Source organism: Miniopterus schreibersii (assembly GCF_964146895.1).
Source record: "Miniopterus schreibersii genome assembly, chromosome: 4".
NCBI lineage: Eukaryota > Metazoa > Chordata > Mammalia > Chiroptera > Miniopteridae > Miniopterus > Miniopterus schreibersii.
Genome location: NC_138105.1, coordinates 101,910,172 through 101,930,816, shown reverse-complemented (window position 1 = coordinate 101,930,816; position 20,645 = coordinate 101,910,172). Strand labels below are relative to the sequence as shown.

Genomic DNA, 20,645 nt, shown 5'->3' with positions numbered 1-20,645 from the left:
CCGCCCGCGTCCTGCCACCATGGTCACAGCCCGGGTGAAGGGGTCACTCATGCAGGTCACCAGGCTGCTGCTGCGCTTTCTCAGATGTTGAGAAAAAGCTAAAGGCCCATCCGAGGCTCCCGCCTTCCCAGACGCCCACCACCAAGAGTGGGGAGCATCCGTGCAGGTGGGTGGGCACCTGGGTCCAGGAATTCGCCCTGGAGGGCGTCCCCTGAGGCCAAGCCACCTGCTCTCACCTGCTGGTCCCACCAGGTCAATCAACCCAGTTCCTCCCCTCGATGGCCTTTAGCCCAGAACACCTGGGGGCTGATTTGTTTGTTTTTTGCTTGAGGTGCGATCCCTAGCAAATACGGCCCCCCTAAAGCTCCTGCCTTGACATCAGGCCACGTGGAACAGTCATGTGGGTTCTGTTTCCACTCCTGGGGAGGCAGGTGGCCTGGCAGGCTCCCTCCTGTGGAACCCCAAATCCATCATGGCTCAGGGTCCCCCCTGCCCTACCCCGTCAACCCCACGCACGCGGAGGCCCCCACAAAGTGGGCGAGACAGGCCCGGGAGGCACTGAGATGCTGTAGAAAAACTTCACAGCCAGCTCTGGGCCGCGGCCACTCCACTGACCAAGTGACTAATGAACAGAGACGCCCCGAGAGCAGGGAGACACCTGCAGACCCACGTTCACAGCCGATGGAAGCAGCCAGTGTCCACTGACGGGTCAACAATACGCATATTGTGGTCCATCCGGACCACACTCAGCCTTAAACAGGAAGGAAACTGACACGCTGCAACGTGGGTGAGCCTCGAGTGCGCTCTGCTCAGTGAAATAAGCCTGTCGAGGACAAATAAGGTGTGATTCCAGCCATACGAGGTCCCTAGACAGGGACAGGGAGTGGAGGGGGGTGCCGGGGGGGGCGGGGGGGGCGTGTTCAATGGGGACAGTCTCAGTTTAGGAAGCCGCGAGGGCTCCAGAGAGGATGGGGGGATGCTGCACAACTGTGAACGTGCTTAATGCTGCTGGCTGGTCACTTAAAAACCATTAACAGTAAATTTACGTTATGTGTTAGTTTATGTGTATTTTACCACTGAGAAAACAAAACAGAACCCAGCCAACACTGAGTAACAACTGTGACCAGCAGGGCCAGACGGCACGTCCTGGGCGTCCCGTCCTGGACGCTGCACGGAGGCTCCCTCCCACCTTTGGGGCCCGGAAGGCTCTCCTCCGGGCTTCTCGGGTGAACCCGAGGGAAGCTGGGGCGGGGAGCTGGGGTGGGTGAGCCCGGAGGCCGAGGGCGGAACCGGGCCTCAAGCAAAACGACTTCCTGAGCCCAAAGGGTCAGCAGCTGAGTGTCCTTTTAGGTAGAAATGCTATGTTCCACAAATAAAACAAATTGGAAGATATTTTTATACTTAGGAAAGCAGATTTAGCTCTCGGCAACACAGACCATGGCAGGCACTTCTGCTGTCTCTGGAAAACCACAATTTAAACCACAACTTAAACTGGACCTGGTTCTTCTGGCATGTGGTCACCTGGCCAAGCCCTAGGGCACCACTGGTCAGAGGGCAGCGTCCACCCTGCCGACAGGAGAGGTGCTCAGGATGCCCACCCCCAAGCCCTGTCCACTAACAGGCCAGGGTGGGGTCCTCAGAGGGGGGCTTTGGGCACTGGGGGCAATAGTGCAGATTCAGGGTCTCCCCTCTGCATCACGAGACAGATGTGGGTCTGCCGAGCAGGGCAGTGGGAGGGGATGGACAGGAGGGGACAAGTGAATTAAGGAGGACCGAGGGCCAGATGGACCATGTCCTCGGAGCCCCACCAGCCCCGCCCCAGGCACTGTGAGCTCATTCAGTGCAGAGCAAGAACCAAGGTCCCAACCTACGTGGGCTCCCATCGAATGGGGAACAGAATGGTCCTTTGACATCGGGATGTGGCCAGCGGCCCAGCTGGGAGGAGCCAGCCTGCCAGGGCAGGGTTTTGAAGGATGCATAGGAGTTTGCAAGGCAGAGCAGGGATCAGAGAGAGACAGGAGGGGTACAGACCCAGAAGCAAGACCTTCATTTGTGAATTTCCTGCTCTTTGGCCATCTCCCCCACACCTCCATCGCCACCTCCGGGTGTTCTCGGGCTATGCAACAAACATTTGAGCAAGAAATAAATAAAGGGAAGGGGAGAGCCTGGGGGATGGTGAGAGCAGAGAGGGCCAGGTGCAGGGACCTGGGTCTGAACCAGAAATGTGCCCCAAACACCTCCGTGGGCCGCCCCCGGCCCTCAGTGCCTCTGAAGCAGAGCCAGCTCCAGCATCCACCCAAGAACGATGCCCAGCTGGGCCGCTGGCCGCATCCGGGTCTGTCTTTTCTGTTTCCTGGGCTGGTTTTTTTTTAACCCAAGTGAAGCCAGCAGGAGCTGGTTCTGTGGCTGGCGTCTGCGCCTGGCGTTCTGTGCCTCCCTCCCCCACACTTCCTCTTTGGCCTTCACTCCTGCCTCAGTTTCCCCTTTTGGTGGGAGATAGGACCCCACCCCTGCCCCAGACACAAAGGCCTGCCTAGTCCCAGGCCTGAGCGTGGGACAAACAGAAACCCCGACTCCCGTCTGCGGGCTGAGGGCCCTCGAGCGATGAGTGACCTCACCGTGAGATCCCCGAGGTGACTCATTTCCTCTGCCACCAACCCCGGAAGCCGAGGGCCGCCTGCCCAGTTCACCGAACACAGGACAGTGGCCACAGACAGGCTGCCAGAGAGATAAATAAGTCCATGTCCCCCAGAATAGCTTGACTGACCAGAGGCTGAGCCCTGAAATACCCTGGCCGGGGCAGTCCAGCCGGGGTGACATCACTGGGCAGCGGGGGGGGGGTACCTCAAAGGGCCACAGTTTGCAATGAAGGGGATGGTATGGAGGCCACCAGATGCCCCATTCCCAGCGCTGGTGTCTGAGGTCCAGGGGTGACTTGGGGGCTGGCCTGGGATGCAGCGGCCTGTGGGGTCTCGAAGCTATGTCCTGACTGTGTACCAGGGCTGCAGACCCCCAAAATGCCAGGACACATTCAGTGCCTGCCCCTGGGGCTTCCAGTCTGCGTGGGGGCGAGCCTCAACACACAGTCACGCCAACGTGCAGGACCGGAAACTGAGTCCTACCAAGGATGGCTCGGTGCCACAAAGAAGCCACGACCTGAGGTGCACCTGCCGACGCCCAGGCTGAGGAAGGGCGTGGGGTGGACGTAAGTGGGAAGCAGGAGCTGACACGCCACCGGGGGGGGGGGGGGGGTCCTGGCAGGGGCCCTGGGCGCTGGGTTGCAGGAACCAAGAGGCTGTGGCACCCAGGCCCTGCCCTGCCCTGGGGTCACTGCAGGGGGCTGTGCCCGGTGCGCTGGGGGTGTGGGTGGCAGCCTGCGGGGCAGGTGGGGGATGCCACAGCCGTCCCAGCAGGGGGCTGGCTGACGGGTGGCAGGTGCCTGAAGGAAAGCAGCTCCAAAGAGGCTGGCCCCCGCCCTCGAGACAGGTGAGAGTAACCAGAGCAAGACGGGGTGAAAACCGGAGGAAACACCATTCTGAGAGATAGACAGACAGCTCGTTAACCTCCAGGGGGGCTGAGGAAGGCTGACCGGGCGGAGTCTGGTCAAACAGAGCGACAGACGGGCACCCGGGATGCCGAGGCGCGGGCTACGCGAGCACCGCCAGCAAGCACTTATTTCAGGCCAAGCTTCCGACACCATCCTACTATCTGTTAAGTTAAATGGATTACTCCTTGGGATGAGCATATCAGAAACCGGCCACTCAAAACGGAGGTTTTCCTAAACCTGAGCTTGCCAGTGACCCGGTGTTGTGCAAAGTGAGACCGATCTTCTAAACCGGGCGTGGACCGCGACGCTATTTTCCAAAGAGTTAGGAGGTACTTACATCGGCTTCCCCTTGATCAATGACATAGAAGTTATCGCCTTCATCCCCTGCAACGCAAGAGATACAGCGTGTTAAGGCAAAGGACACAGTGGCAGCCTGTCCCTCCCGTAACCCCCGGCCGCTGCCTAAACCAAGTCCAGGAGCACTGGGCCTCACCTGTTCTTTAAAATTCTTTGAATAAAAATTGTCCAGCCCAGCCCGTGTGGCTCACGTGGTGGAGCATCGGCCCAGCTACCGAAAGGGGGCCGGTTCCGTTCCCGTCAGGGCACCTGCCCAGGTTTCGGCTCGATGCCCAGCAGGGGGCACGCAGGAGGCGGCCGAGCAACGACTCTCATCACCCAGGTTTCTCTCTCTCCCTCCCCCTTCCTCTCTCTAAAATCGATACAACATATTATTTATTTACTTATTTATTTATAATATATCTTTACTGATTTCAGAGAGAGGAAAGGAGAGGGAGAGAGAGAGAAACATCAATGATGAGAGTCATTGATCGAGCCCGCAACCCGGGCATGCGCCCTGACCGGGCATCGAACCCCGATCGCCTGGATCCCAGGTCGACGCTCAACCACTGAGCCACGCCCGGCCGGGCATAAAACACATTTTTTAAAAGCGTCTACACTTCAGGTGTACAACATGGTGATTCGATGTGCGTATTTCCAGCGGACCCTCTCTCGTCAGCTAACGAACACCCGTCTCCCACACGGTCACCAACACCCTGTGCGGCAACCTCACCCGACGCCCGCGGTCCTGGCGAATTCCCAGGGCTCAGCACAGGCCGTCGGCTTTTAATGGCACGACTGTTGAAATATGTCGGGTTAGCCTGTTAAGCGGGTTGCTCTCAGTCATGAAGACACACACTGAGGAGTTTACATTAGCAGTTAGGTTTTCCCGGCCAGCCCCGGCTCCGGAGGAGAGGGGAACGTACCTTGCTGTATAACAGTCTCCCCAGCGATGTGCGTGACGGGGAACATGGCATCGAATATGTCACTGGAAAGGAGACACAGGCGTGTGAGACCCGCAGCGGCCCCGACCCCCGGCCCTCCCCTCACACTGGGGCTCGGTCTTGTCGAAAGAAGGTCAAGCTCCCCGGGCGATGAGCACATCCCTTCAGCAGAAGGAATTAAACCCTTGGCACCCTGGCCGGGCGGCTCGCTTGGCCGGAGCATCCTCCCGAGACGCCAGCGTTGCCGGTTCAACCCCCGGTCTGGGCACATACAAGAGTCGACCGGTGAAGGAATCAGTTAGTGGAACAACACATCCGTGTTTCTCTCTCTGGGTCTCTCTTTCCCTCCCTCTCCAAAAACCAATACATAAAAATTGTTAAATAAAAAATAAAATCCTTCGTGACCCCACTGTCCAGAGAATGGCACCGAGCCCTCGGCACAGCCTTCCTGGTCCACTTCTGCCCCTGATTCGGGTTTTTACGAAAATGGGATCATGCTGGAAACGCTGCTTTGGGCTCCGACTTAAAAAACTAAAGTAGTAACAGGCGGTGAGCATTTCTCAAACCAGCAAACAGAATCGGCCAGAACAGGGCGTCGGTCCAGACAACCGTTTTCTGCATTTTCCTGTCTGAGGTGTCCTGAGAGGCAGGTGCCAGCGAGATGCGAGGTCGTGCCCCTGCGCCAGAAGCCAGGTTCTAACCTGCTGCTCCCCGAGCGAGGCTGACACACAGGGCTGGACCATTTAACGTCCTAAATTCAGTTGTGAAATGGACCGGGGGGGAGACCTGCATCCCCCGGCTGGCCCTCAGGAGAGGTGGACAGTGTGGAGCGTGACCCTTCATCTCTGGGGACTGCAGCCAGAACAGTGTCAGAGGTCAACACCGGCACCCCAAAATGCAATGACCACCCTCGGATGCTGTGCCCACACATGGCACATGGCTCCCCAGAGAGGAATGTGAAGCTGGCCTACAGGCCGGGGGTGCACCCCGCAGCTCAGGGGGCCTGCTCCCTGCCCGCCGGCTAACTAAAGGGGCGCTCCTGGGAAGCACTGGTCAGGCTGAGCCCCAGGAAGCAAACCAAACCCAGGGAGCCCAACAGCCTTGCGCCTCCTGTTTCCAGGGGGCAGGAAATGTAAGTAAGTCGTTCTTAAAATAGCAGCTGTCCTCTCTCTACATAAGAACCGTTTCTCAGAGGAGGAGGGCAGCCCCCAGGGGCGGGGGGCAGGGGCTCCGGGGGGGTGCGGGAGCCCCTCCCAGGACCCTCCTCGCCAGCCTCCCAGCCCTGGCATCTGCCCCCTGGCCAGGCCGTTTCTCAGCCCCAGCATCCCAGGGGAACACCTGCGGACAGGTCTGGTCACTGTTTAAAACTGAATTCCTTCAAAACCACACCACCAGGGCTCCTAACGCGAACAGGTTCTTTAGGAAATGACTCTGCAATTCCTCCTTCATATTAAAAAACACCCCTGAACTCACAATGGTCGTATTTCCCAAAACGCCGCACACCACGAGGCTGAACCCTGCGCACCGTCCCCCTGCCTGGTGCTGCCCCCGCTGAGGCCACAGCCCGGGCCCGTGCCCACGTCTCCCCCCGGCAGGGCCAGGGAAAGGTGCGCTATGATGTGGCATCTTCACCGCCCACCCAAAGCAACTTCTCCCCTCCTGTGCTCTCCAGGTGGAGACGGGGAAACCCACTGAAGCCCCAACGCCACCCTGCCTCCCGCTGGACACACCGCGGTCACGTTCCTGCCGTCACAGACCGGCCACGGGGATGCCACAGCGCCCCAAGAAGGGGAGGAGGGTATGACTGCCCCCCACCCTGAGGCCTGGAAAGCCGCGGCCCCCACCCGGCGGCTCAGTGCTCACGCCAGGTGCGTCTGCCCTGCCTGGACGCCAGCCCAGCGCCACAGACAACGCTCGCTGGGCCTCCCCAGCAGCCACACAGGTGTCCCCCAGGTGCGCTTTCCCGGCCCCGAGGGCGGGAGCCGACAGAACCTCCACCCCGAGCTGGAAGCTGCAGCCTCATTTACCACAAAGGCCCGCGAGCCCCACCCCTCGGCCACGGCCAACCGAGGCCCAGGCCGGACGGTCCAGGTGGTGGCCGCATGCGACAGGGCGGCTGGGCCGCCCCTCTCGGAGCGGCCACCCTCATCTCCGACCTCTACGCCCTCTCGAAAACCACCCCTCCCTCCCCCTCGGCGCTTCGTGGCATTAAAAGGCCTTGGCGGCCTCTTCCCGTGAAAGGGAAACCAGTTTTCTGCCCTGAGCTGGAAGCGACCTGGGGAGCTGCTCTGGAGCCGCTGCTGTTGGTCCCACGTGTGACCCGACCCCACTCCCCACCCCGTCCACAGACACAGCCGGGCCCTGAAGCACGAGGGCCTGTGCTGGGTTCTGGGGCCACAAAGAGCCCCCCGATCCCACCAGTGTCCAGGGAAGGCGAGGAACAAACGGGAGGGCACTGCGGCTGCAGCCTCCAGTCCCGCCGAACCAAAGGGGGGCCGCCCCTCCACACCCCCCTTGCGAGGCCAGGACGGCGGCCACCGGATAAGGCCACCGGAGACGCTAAGTGGCTGTGCCAACGTCAGCCTCTCGGGAGCCCACCCACCGTCAGCCTCACAGCCTGAGGTCCCAGGGGTGCCAGGCGGACGGGACATGTGTCTGCAAAGGTCAGGGGTGGCCCTGGAGGGCCCTCACCCGGGACATCCCAGCGGAGTCTCTCCACCCCGGACACAGTCCCCAGGCCCGTCGTTCCTTCTTGGCCACCTCTGTCTTCAGCAAACCGCCCGGCCCACCTCCCGACCCTTCTCCCTCTCGACGTGGGGCTGGAGCCTCGCGCTGGTCTGCGAACTCCTCTGGGTTTTAGGCACTGGCTGCACACGTCTCCTGCCGTCGGTCATCCTGGGTTCACTTTTCCATGACGTCCTCAGTTAAACTGACATCTTTCACTTAACGGATCCCGGTTTTGCTATTAAGGTTTGTGCTGTGTGGGTTTTATTTTTATTATTATTATTTTTATTTCTAATCCTCACTGAGGATATTTTTTCCATTGCTTCTGGAGAAAGTGGAAGGGAGGGAGGGAGGAAGGGGGAGAGAGGAAAATTGATGTGAGAGAGACACACCCATTGGCTGCCTCACACACGTGTCCCAGCCGGGGCCGGGGATCGAGCCTGCAATCCAGCTGCGTGCCCTCCACCGGAACCAGAACCAAGACCCTTCGGGTGCGGGCCAGCGCTGGAACCACTGAGCCACATCAGCCAGGGCCGTGCTGCGCGGGTCTGACGTGAGAAAGCGCTTCCCCAAAGGCAGTAAGGAGACATTCTCCCGAGTCACCATCTGAGCTCAGGTGCGACTTAAACAGGAACGGACTTCCCTCAGCCCGGAGCCTGGACGCCCACGGTCAGACGTGCTGGCAGGCGGCCGCCTGCCCACTGTGGCCTCACAGGGCGGAGAGAAAGCGCTCCCTGGGGCCTCTTCTTATGAGGACACGGGTCCGTCCTGGGGGCCCCACCCTAGTGACCTCCCTAACCCTAATCTCAACCCAAAGGCCCACCTCCAAATACTTCGCATCAGGGTCAGGGCTTCAGCACATGGGCTCTACGGGGACGCGGTTCAGTCCACAGCAAGTACCTCCTGCTAAATACACAGTTTTCAGGTCGGTATTTGGGTCTCTGGGAACGAAGAGTGATGGAAACAGCACTTAAAGGAAGACCCCGTGCCGTCGCCAGCATGGCTCGGTGGTCACAGCGTCGGCCTGCGCGCCGGACTCTCAGGTCCGACTCTGGCCAAGGGCACAGGCCGGGGTTGCAGGCTCGACCCCTGGTCAGGTGTGTGCGGGAGGCAACCACTCGAGGTCTCTCACATCGATGTTTCTCTCTCTCTGCCTCCCCCCTCCCTCCCACTCTCTCTAAAAAATCAATGGAAGCCCGGCCGGGCGGGGCTCAGCGGTTGAGCATCGACCTGGGATCCAGGCGATCGGGGTTCGATTCCCGGTCAGGGCACTTGCCCGGGTTGCGGGCTTGATCAATGACTCTCTCATCATTGATGTTTCTATCTCTCTCTCTCCCTCTCCCTTCCTCTCTCTGAAATCAATAAAGATATATTTAAAAAAAAAAAAAAACAACGGAAAAATATCCTCACTCCGCAGGTAAGGATTAAAAAAAAGACAAGACCCACCGCACGCGGGAAGCGAGCGCAGGCGCAAGCCGACGTCTGTCTGAGTTAAGGGGAAAGTGTATTCACACCTCCCATCTCCTTCAGAAACGGACGGCTCTGAACCCACTGCGTTTGCCTCGGAAGCACAGCCCGGTCCCTGGCTTGGACCTGCAGCTGTTGTTCAGAGAAAGGACGCGGCCTGGGCGGGGCCACCCCAGTGGACAGCACCGGCCCGTCGCAGCGAGGGACCGGGGCTCCGTTTCGGGGCCCCAGACTTGGCGTCCCCAGTTTGTGTTCAGGCGTTTCCACTGTTTGGGTGAACGCTCGCTCCGTTTCTCTCTCGGATGTAACGTTCCAAATAATTCTCTATAAACAGTGATAACTCAGGCAGGGCCGGGACGGCGGGGGGAGCAAGGCCGCCGGCTCCTCCAGAGGATGAGACGTGTTTATAGACCCTGGGGAGCCTCGGCCTCGGGGACCTGGTGCCATCCAGTCTGCGGAGGTTCCTCGGCCACAAGGGCCCTGTGTTGGAGAGAGAAACACGAACGCTGGGACTCTGGGTGGGAGCATCGTGGCGTCCGGGACGGAGGCCCACGCCACCCGGGCGTCCAGGGAGCTGCGCCGCCCGGGAGCCCCAGTGCACGCTCGGGCTGGGGTCCCCGTGTCCCAACGCCCAGGCCACCCCGAGCCCCAGGGCGGGGGGACACCTGCAGGTGCAGGTTGGTGAAGGTGAGCTTTTCCTCTCAAAACAAGCGTGCCCTTGGACCCTACCGAGCTGTCTGCACTCCTCTTGGCGTTTTCACCTCAGAAACAGTTTAACCGTCCAGGGGAGGCAAACGTAAGTTTCCAGTTGTGAGGACTCAAAACAGTTTATTATTTTCCTTTCTTTTTTCTTTTTGGTTAACTGGCACCCACAGGTATGTTTTCCACTGATTTTTAGAGAGAGCGGGAGGGAGGGAGACACACACAAAAGGATCCGAGAGAGACACACGTCGACGGGCTGCCTCCCCCAGACGCCCCGACCAAGGCCAGGGATGGAGCCTGCAACCCAGGTACATGCCCTTGACTGGGAATCAAACCCAAGACCCCTTGGAGCACCGGCCGATGCTCTAACCACTGAGCTCACCGGCCAAGGACAGTTCTTTCTTGCGTTATTTATTATGTTATTTTCCGTATAAACAACTGTAACCTACTTTGCCCCACCCGTGCATAAGATGAGGCCACATGCAGTGAGGAGTCACGGAAATCTGAGATACCCGACGGCTGGGCCCCGGCTGATGAAACTGCCGAATGGCGTACAGGGGCTGGCACTCTAAATGGTCTCAGAGACACCCCGGTGGGGTGGACGGTGTTCATTATAGGTCTGTTCGTAAAGCAGGTGGTAGGCACAGCAAAATTGCAATAAGTAGACAAATCCAAATTATAATGGAAGATTTCAACACCCCTCTACCAGAAGTGGGCAGACAGACAGACAGCCCCAGTGGGCAGAAAATCAGGGGCAGAGCTGACCTGAACAGCACCGATCCAGCTGACACGTACGGGGCACCTTGTCCTTCTCAAGCTCCCACGAAACATTTACCAAGACACCCCATCTCCTGGGCCACACATGCCCCTGAACAAACTTACAGGAGTGGAAACCATACAGCGTCTGCTCTCAGGGCACAGTGGAATTAACGAGAAATCAACACAGAGAGAGAGCCTGAAAATCCCAAAAGATTGGCAGATCAAGAACACGCCCTAAATGACACAAAGAAGCCTCAGGAGACACTGAAAAGATTTCAAACTCGGTGAAAATGGAAACACAACTTATCAAAATTTGTGGGATGCAGTAAAAGCAGTGCTCAGAGGGAAATTTATAGCACTGAGTGCCTACATTAGAAAAGAAAAAAAGCTCTAAAAATCAAGGCCCTGAGCTTCCACCTTAGGAAGCTAGAAAAGGAGACACAAATTAAATCCAAAGTAAGCAGAAGAAAGTAAATAATAAAAATTACAATTAGAAATCAATGGAATTTAAAATAGGGAATAGAGAAAGTCAATGAAACCAAATCTGGCTCTTTGAGAAGACTGAAAAGGTCCTAGAAACATCTAGCCAGGCTACCCCCCAACACCCCCGCCCCCACAAAGACAAATAACTAACGTCAGAAACGGTGAGGGGGCATCACCACAGAACCTGTGGACGTTAAAAAATAAACAAACACCACGAACCAGATGGAAGGGACCAATACTCCACAGGGTCCCCGACGCTGGGAGGGTGGGGATGGACATCTTGCTGGCTAGGGCACCCCCAGGATGGAACCCTGACTCCACCGCAGAGGACCCCTAGGGCTGCCCTTGGCAGGAACCAACACCCTCCAAGGGGGGCAGAGGCTCCAGCAGCCACTCAACCAAGAGCCCCATCCCCCGCTCACGCCCACCCGGAGGCGCCACTGGAGGGAGGTGGGCAGCCAACGGTCAGCTGGGGCCAAGCTAGGCTCCGACTCAGCCTCAGGAGATGACAGTGACCGAGGCAAACGCAGTCCCTGCCCCAAGTCAACAGAAAAATGGGTGAACACCAAACAGGGTGGGGCCCTCTGGCTATCACTCATTCACTCCACACACACGGAGGACAGATGCCCGGCCAGCCGCCTCTGGCCACACCTCACCACAGGGCAATAGCTGCGCTCCTAGCGGCGTGAGAAAACCATCTCCTTCCTGGGCACTGGAAAGGCCGTGAGACGGGACCAACGCTGCTCCGTGGACAGCCATCCACAGTGACGTGGCTTCCTCGGCCCGGACGGGCGGCCAGGAGACCCCAGAAGCAGCAGATGGTTTCCACAGATGGTCGAGCAGAGACAGGATGGGCACCGAAGGCACCGGTCAGGCCCCTGCCTCCCACACTGTAACCGAGCCCGAGCTCGGGGCTGGAAACCTCATCACCACCTCTGCACCGAGGGCTCTGGAACAGTGCCCAGGCGCCCGGGGGAAAAGCCCCCGCGCGTGGGCGGCCCCCCCACTCCTCAGGGTCAGCAGAGGTCGGGGGAGTTGCCTCCAAGGGCCTCTCTCCCAAGAATCTTCAAAAATTCCGTTCTTGGGGATAGAAAGAGACCAGCTGCCTGGGGTCACACCGGGCTGCCCGGGAGCTGATTCGGCAGCAAAGCCAGGGGACGTGCTGGGGGCCCGAGGAAGCCAGCCCACTGCGGACCTGCCCGCAGTCCAGGCTTGGGTCAGCCTGGCCTCCCCACCGGCCGGCTGGACACAGTGGCCGGCATGTCCACTCCAGGCTTCGATTCCTCGGGTACGACACGGAGCAGCCTCGCCTGACCAGCACAGAGGCTTGCAGAGCTCCATGCCCACGTCCATCTCTCCCACCTAACCACCGTCCTCACCTTCTCCAAGGAGTCCTCCAGGATTCCTCCCCCGTTGGCTCCCTGTCCCCACACTCACTTGTAGAATGCTGAAGTTTGCCCCTGCACCCTGCCTGTGTCGGGACCCCGCAGGGCAGGGCCGTTCTGCCTGACCAGGGCTAATCCCAGGCGGATGAGGCATCTGGGAAACCCCACCGACCTGTCACTGCAGCCACCCGATCCCCACGGGTGGACATGACCCTGGGGCTCATGCCGGCGGCACAGGGACCCCTCCCACAGGCCCCTTCGTGCAGGCGCGTCCGGCGTCAGGAGAGAGGGCAGGAGGCCTGGAGCCACGCCAGCCCTGGCTGCTGGCCTCGCTCCCGCTGCTCCCCAGGATGGAATGTTTTGTGGGTAAAGGCACCTTGCTTATTTTAAACCAGCGGCCCACGGAGCAATCACGAGATGCGGGCAGCTGGTGCTGTCCCGGCCACCAGACCCGCTCCCGCTCGTGGGCGGAGGATGCTGGAGACGTCCACCCCGGGCTCCCAGGGACGCTGCATTTCCTTCCCCGGCTGCGGAAAGGCTCAGCGGCTCCCGGGCCGTTGCACAGGGCCAGGCACAGGCCTCGGCCGCGGGGGTGAATGCGCAACCGGGGCTGGGCTCCTTCGGCGGCGGGGGTTGGGGCAGGGGCAACAGGTGCGACAGCCCCGGGCGAGGCACCTGAGGGGACCCGGGCAGTGACCTTCCTGTGAAAGCAGGGAAAACAAGTCACCCGGGGGGCAGCCCATGACCTGCTGGCGGGATCCTGGCAGGGGCATGTTCACTTAGTGGGCGTTTGAGGGGCACAGACACCCGGTGGGTGTCTCTATGATGCTGCTGGGCCCGTGGCTCCCGCACAGGGAGGAACCACGGGGAACTCAGATGGTTTTGTGTTAATCTGTCTAGACCTTCATCCTGGGAGAAAAGGCACACGTCTGAAGAGGCTGCTTCCAGAGGACAGACGCTCCCCCCCCCAGCTTTATGCCAAAGGCACCAGGGGACATGCCACAGGCCACTGGGCGTGCGCACGCCGCCAAAGGCCACGGCTCTCCAAGTGGGAGATGCCCGTGGGACTGTGCAGACAGACGGGGCGAGAGGCACATCGACACCTGAGGGGCCTCACTTCCCAGCGGGCCGGGCCAGAGGCTGGGGGAGGGCCGACCGGCACCTGGATAGAAAGGTGCGGGCACACCTGAGCCCCGACTCCATGGTCCACTCCCACCAGGTGCACATCTGGCCACCGTGGGCCACTCCCCAGGACACTGGGAAGCAGGCCTGGAGCCCAGAGGCTCAGACGTGTCTGTGCCTCAGAGAAACCCCCCCATCCCTCTACCTGTGACAGCAGCAGGCAGAGAGGAGACAGGACGGGGCTGGACCCTCCGTTTTCTGGTGTTCAGCACAGTGGGAGTGAGGCTCAGGGGCTGCAGAGCCAGGAAGAGGGTCCCCGTCGCAGCCGGTCGCTCACCAGCCGCCAGCGGCTGAGCCTGTTCCCTCATCTGTGAACGTGGCCACTGGCAGAGCACGCTCACCGGGATGCAGCAGCTCAGTGGCCGCGCTGGTGGCACCTGCTCCACCAGCGTCACGACCCCGTGTGCCCTGTACCGGGGGGACAGTCCTCACCCAGCGCACACACTCCTCCAACGGGGTGGGGGCTCTGCTGCCAGCTCGGCAGGTCCTGGGTTCACTCGCTCCCCACCCAGAACGTCCCTTATCCCAGCCAACTCCCTCCCTCTCAACCGCTGGAGCACAGTGACACCAGGTGGCCAGCACCTCCCAGCCCGTGGCGACCACGACACACGAAAGCACAGACTGGTCGTCACAGGTTACTGGACAGCACCGCCGGGGCAGAGATCCCCCCCTCCCTGTCTCGGCCTCTCAGTCTCGGCCTCTCAGTCTCTCTCAGCCTCTCTGTGTCTCTATGTGCACGTCTCTCTCTCTGTCTCTGTGTCCCAGCCTCTCTCCTCCTGGTCGGGGTGGGCACCACCATGTCTTGCTCCCACCGGCAGCCAGGACCAGCGGGGCAAGAAGCAGGCAGAGTGGGGGCGGCAGGCCCCACGTTCTCCTCCCAAGCCCTGAGCTGGTCACGGGCTCCACACAAAAGGAGGGACGTGGCAGGTCCTGCCTCCTGTGGGGGGTCGGGAAGGGGGGTTAGGCAGCAGGATGGGTCAGAATGACTGGGGTGAAGCACCCGGACCCAGAACCAGGACACCTGTGGCCAAGCCCCAGCTCTGCTGCCCACAGGCGGGTTGGTCCACCCGCAAACAGAGGCCGTGGCCGTGACCCCACCTCCTGATGCTGCCCCGAGGGCAGGGACAGGCACAGATCTAGGCCAGGACCACTGTCCATCTCGTTCGCTGCCGGAACCCACGCCCCGGACGGCACCCGAGCGCTGCTGGAGTTGCTGAGCGAATGAGCCGAGCGCCGCAGACAGTGCCTCCCACCGCGGCGACCACGGGCCTCCTGTGCTCAGTGCGGGAGGAAGCGGTTAATACGCGGAGGTCCGACCGGCTGCCCGCGTCGCGCCCTCCCTGTTCCCGAGCCCCACCCTGCTCCCTGGCCCCCAGAGGACGAGGCCCATCCGGACTCTATCCCCCACCCTGCACTCGGCCAGCCCCCGGGCACACGGCAGGCCCTCGACCCCTTAGAACGGACCCCCGAGTTCCTCAACCTGGCACATTTTAATTACAATGTCATCCCTGTGCCCAGGTAACGGCGTGCTGAGAGCTTGGCTGAGGAAAAGCTTTTCCCCTGACTGCCCCAGAGGCGTCCTGCAGAGCCTGTGAACACCCCCCACGCAATTAAAATCCCGTTTGGAATCTCCCGCGGCCCCTGGCTGGAGATAACAGGCTCGCTGGTGACCCAGAGGCTGTGCCCCTGCCCTGGCCAGTGTGGCTCAGCAGTTAGAGCGTCGGCCTGTGCACCACAGGGTCGAGGGTTCGACTCCTGGTCAAGGGCACGTACCTGGGTTACAGGTTGGAGCCCAGGCCCCAGCTGGGGTGACTATGGGATTGATGTGTCTCTCACATGGATGTTTCTCTTACTACTTCTTTCCCCCTCCCTCCCTCCCTCCCTCCCTTCTAGACTCTTTAAAAAGCAATGGAAAAAATATCCTTGGGTGAAGATTAAAAAAAAGAGAGACTGTCCCCCAGAGGGGCTCAGGGCACACGCACACGGGGCCTCCCCACGCCTGCCCACCAGACACCCCTGGGTGCTCCCACGACCACACCCACCTGCTAGGAAGGCCGCCTGCGTCACAACAGCACGGGAAAGAGGGAAACACCGGGAGATGCACTCACCAGAAGAAAGGCGAGCCTCGCCCCTGACAACGAGAGACTGCGCGAGACACGGGGGACCTGCGTAAAGGGAGAGGCCCCCAGCTCACGCCTTAGAGGCCTCGGTGTCGACAGGTGCCAGCTCTGTAGCAGACCGATCTACAAACTCAACGCAGGCTTCTTAAATAAAAAGGATCTGAAACCCACATGGAAACGCAAAGGCCCCCTAATAGCCAAGACCATTTTTTAAAACCTATTTAATTGACTTTTAGAGAGAGAGGAAGGGAAGGGGGGAGAGAGAAGCCGCAAGGTGACGGCGGAACACTGACCGGCTGCCTCCTGTACCCCCAGCCGGGGCCCAGACCCGCAACCGCCTGGCGCACAGGACGCCGCCCGACCAGCGGGGCCACACCGGCCACTGAGCCACACGGGCCAGGGCACCAAGACCATTTTTAAAAAGGAGGGTCACACGCCTGATTTCAAAACTCACCCTAAAGCTCCGGTCATCTCAGCGGCGCAGGTTGGAGCGACGACGGCGCACAGAGCAGTGGACAGCCCCAGGGGCCGCGGGCCAGCCTCACTTATAGCTGTGGACCTTCAAAGGGGCCAGGACCACTCGATGGGGACACAGCTGTCTTTTCAACAGATGGTGTCGGGACAACTGGACGTGCACAGAAGAAAAATGAACACAGACCCTCACCTCCCACCATACACGTAAAGAAACTCAACGTGATCAGAGGCCTCCGTGGAAAAGCTGAAACTATGAGACGTTCACAAGAAATGTACGAGAAAGTCTTCACTGGCGTGAGGCGGGCAGAGTCCTCAGACGTAACAGCAAAGGCGCGGTACAGAAAGAACTGATAAACCGTTTGCCCCCGAAAGCCCATAAGAAAATGAGGAGATCGAATGCAGACGGGAGAAGCATCTCCAAGCCACGGGCGTCTGATAAACACCCAGAACACACAGACTCCAACCTGCACAAGCAGAAGACCAGGGACTCGAAAATGAGCAAAAGACTTGGAGAGACATTTGGGGAGAAGTTGTACAAATGGCTGAACGCACAGGGGGCGAGGTCTGAGCACAGCTGTCAACAGGGAAACGCAAATCAAAACCACACCCACAAAAAAGCCACGTCCAGGAGGTGACTAAAATCGAGACAGTGCCACCACGGGCAAGGACTCGGAGGCACGGGAACCCCCCACGCCACCCTCGGGACGCGGGGACGTGGGACCCCCGCGCCACCCTCGGGACGCGGGGACGTGGGACCCCCGCGCCACCCTCGGGACGCGGGGACGTGGGACCCCCGCGCCACCCTCGGGACGCGGGGACGTGGGACCCCCCGCGCCACCCTCGGGACGCGGGGACGTGGGACCCCCCGCGCCACACTACAGACGGGGGTGTAAGCGATGCAGCCACTTTGGACAACAGGTGGCTTCTTTAGAGTTAGACATAAAGTGAGCGCACGACCCAGAGCCTCCACCGTTGGGAATCCGCCCCAAGGGACGGGACCACGTGGCCCACGAAGATGTGCATGGTGGTGGTGGTGCCCATTACAGCCCCAACGGAAGGAATGACGGACAGACTCACGCTCCTCTCTCCCTCAACAGCCCAGATGTAGCCTCAGTCGAGGACTGTGTGTCTGCGGTCGAGAAAAAAGCATTTTCTTACCACAAAACATAAGTAATAAGTTACTGGGGCGGGTGGACAGGGCGGGAGGAGTGCCCGGTGGCGCCGAAGGGTTAAAGAGCTCGTCCGCCGGCTGCGAGTTTGAGTTTGGCAGCTGGGGACGTGGCGTGGCGTGGCCCCCGACAGCTGTTCCGGGAGTCCAAGCGCATCTTTGTTTCCGACTCTCAGCAACTGTTGCTCTTTCCGAAGGCCGAGCGTGAACCAGCTGTCCCCGCGCAAGACGTAAGGCCGGGAAGACCGGACCTCAGTAAGGACCGGAACGGGACGGACCCCCGACTGTCTGGGCCGCTCGCAGCCCGGGCCTCCCCACCCTGCCCTGGCGGGAGCGCGCAGGAGGGCACTGCCCTGCGCAGGGGGCGCAGGCCGCCGGGCAGCACCGGGTCCGGAAGCAGCCCTGCGGGCGGCAGCTCCCGCCGGCCCCGCGAACAGAAACTCGCTGCCCCGAACCTGCGCGTCCGACCCGCGCACACCCGAGAACGGACTCGCGTCCTCCCCGAAATACGCGCGGATGAAACTACCCGAGGCCTGGGCTGGCCTCAGCTGTCCAGTGAGGGGGGACGGGGGAGAAAGATAAAACCACTGACCAGACGCTGGCCTCACTGACGCTGGGCGGTCCTGACACTGTGCCCGCTCCTGCCGGGGACCCTTGAAATTCTCCACGGCGGGAGATTGTTTAAAATAGTACCTTGCAGTCACTTTCCCTAACAAACAATCGCCAAAATGCTTTTCATGACACCAGGAGACTACAAAGTTCTCTGGTAGTAAGAACACACGTACACCCCACACCCCCACACCCCCGGGTCGCCCGTCCCCACCCCACCGCAGCAGGTCCTGCCTGGGCTCCCCACGCCTGCGCTCCCCTCCACCAGCCACAACAGGAACCTGGGTGGGCCTTCGTGACACCCCCATGTCCTCAGGGCACCCACACAGCCACCCAGCAACTGCTGAATCCTGGCCCACCGCCTCAAAGGTCCAGCACCCCGACCTGGCCCAGCCTGCGCTGCTCTCACCCGAGAAAGGCCGCGGGCCCGCGTCTCAGCCTGGCCCTCCTTCAGAAAGCACAGTCCTCTCACGTCACGCACAGCACAGAGCCCTGAAATAGACCCCAAATCTACAGCAACTTGGGTTTTTAACGGACGCAGTTCAGGTCAGCGGGGGAAAGGGTTGGTCTACCTAGTGAGAAGTGCTGACACGGACAGGCTTTGGGGGGGGGATTAAGCTGGACTTATACACCCTTAAACCAAAATAAAATTCCTGATGAATCAGGGAGTTAATCATTGAAAGAACAAACTGGGGAGCTTCTAAAAATGGTCCTGGGTGTGTCTGTTTACTGTCTTGGAGCACAGATGGCCCCCCGAGAAGAACACGAGACGCGTAAGGACCGAAAAATCTGCAAAAATTAAAACCTGTCCATCAGCAGATGATGGATAAACACAGAGAGGTCCAACCCTCGATGGAATATTACTCGGCCTCAAAAAAGAAGGAAACTGACACACACACACGTGGACGCACCGAGCGCGCTGGGCGCAGTGAGACAAGCAGACGCTGGAGGACACTGTCCACGTCCACTCGCACGAGGCCCTGGAGGAGTCAGACTCAGAGACAGAGAGCGGGGGGGGGGGGGGGCAGGCCGGGGTGTTTATTGGGGACAGTGTCAGTGGGGGGGGGCAGGGCCGGGGTGTTTAATGGGGACAGTGTCAGGGTGGGGGGCAGGCCGGGGTGTTTAATGGGGACAGTGTCGGGGGGGGCAGGGCCGGGGTGTTTAATGGGACAGTGTCGGGGTGGGGGGCAGGCCGGGTGTTTAATGGGGACAGTGTCGGGGTGGGGGGCAGGCCGGGTGTTTAATGGGGACAGTGTCAGGGTGGGGGGCAGGCCGGGGTGTTTAATGGGGACAGTGTCGGGGGGGGCAGGGCCGGGGTGTTTAATGGGACAGTGTCGGGGTGGGGGGCAGGCCGGGGTGTTTAATGGGGACAGTGTCAGTGGGAAGAAAACATTCTGGAGATGGACCCTGGCGGTGGCCGCACAACATGAAAGTGTTTAATGCCACAGAACTGGACGCGTAATAACGGTGAAATGGTGAATTTTACGTATGTTTTATCACAATGGAAAAAATTATGGAAAAAAAGTTTTAACTTCCCTGTGACAAAAGAATTTCATCGACAGTCAAAAGACCAACGACTAACTGGGAAACCGTATATGCCGTGTATTTAATCAACAGCCTAATTTTGTTAACTTATAAATAACTCACGAAAATCAATAAGGAAAAAGACGGCAAGTCAACTGAGAAAACGAGTGAGGGATTCTTCGGGGGGGGGCAGATCCAAACCTCTGTCCCCAAAGAAGTCATTAAGCCCTCCAGCAAGACCCCCCCAACATGACCCCGTGGGGCCCTTGTTCGGAGCTCAGTGGTTTGGGGAGACTGAGCATAACCAAGAGCAGGGTCCCCCACGCTCGGAGCTGACACTGCACAGGTCCAAGCCCTGCGGCCGCCCTGACCCGCAGCTGCAACCTCCCCACGAGGCGGCCGAGGGAGCGGGGACGGCGGGGAGGGGACAGGGCACTGCAGGGCCACCTTCCCGACACACCTTTCAGAATGTGAGGCCCGTCCCTGTGACCACGGGCGCAGACGTCTATGAGAGGAACAGAGCAGGCCCGGCCATGAGGCCACGTCCAGGAAGAAGGCACCAGAAACTGACCGCACGGGAAGACACCACGGGCCCTTCTGGTCTCCTCCCTCCCGACCCCCAGCCACCGCGTGCCGTCAATGATGAGGCCTGTTCCTACAGCCCCCGACCCCCAGCCAACTGGCGAATTCCTCACACCCCAGCTGGCAGGCAACTCGGCTATTTTTAGTGACCAGGGCTCAAGAATGGAGCCACGCCAGGACTGGGGCGCCCAATGGGTCTGCAAGCCAAGGCGTCCCCCTTCCCGTCACCACCACGAGGGCGGTGCAGGAGGCCAGCTCAGCCCTAGCATCCCTCCAGGACCCTGGTCCCGGGTTATTCTTCTTGCCAAGGAAATAGCCCCAGTCCCTGCCCCTACCCAACGGGGCAGCTGGACCGTCTGCCCCTTCTCTGGGCCTCAGTGTCCCCATCCCTACGGTGGGTGCTGCACACAGGAAGGCTTCAGGCGTCTCAGGTTATATAAGGAGGTGAACGGGTGGGTGTAAGAGAAGGGAATGGTGGGGTCTGCGGCATCCTGGAGGCTGCGCACCACCAAGTTCAAGGAGCCTTAAAGCGCTAGGGCTCACACAACCACAGCCCCAGGCAGATCCCCTGCAGGCTGCCCCGTGGCAGCCCCGGGATGGGGGAGCACCAAGGTCCTTTCTCCTGATCCGGTGGTCAGA

General features: G+C 60.2%; 1 protein-coding gene across 6 annotated transcripts in view; it reads right to left on the bottom strand.

The window, feature by feature from the left end:
• PRKAR1B (protein kinase cAMP-dependent type I regulatory subunit beta) overlaps positions 1-20,645 on the bottom strand; it is a 79,547-nt gene that overhangs the window by 38,301 nt on the left and 20,601 nt on the right. For all 6 annotated transcript variants that reach the window (XM_081135287.1, XM_081135286.1, XM_081135290.1 and 3 more), the window contains 2 exons: positions 4,810-4,871; positions 3,885-3,931 (listed from right to left, as the gene is read on the bottom strand). In XM_081135287.1, coding sequence (XP_080991413.1) covers positions 3,885-3,931; positions 4,810-4,871 — 109 coding nt within the window. The remainder of the gene's footprint in view (positions 1-3,884; positions 3,932-4,809; positions 4,872-20,645) is intronic.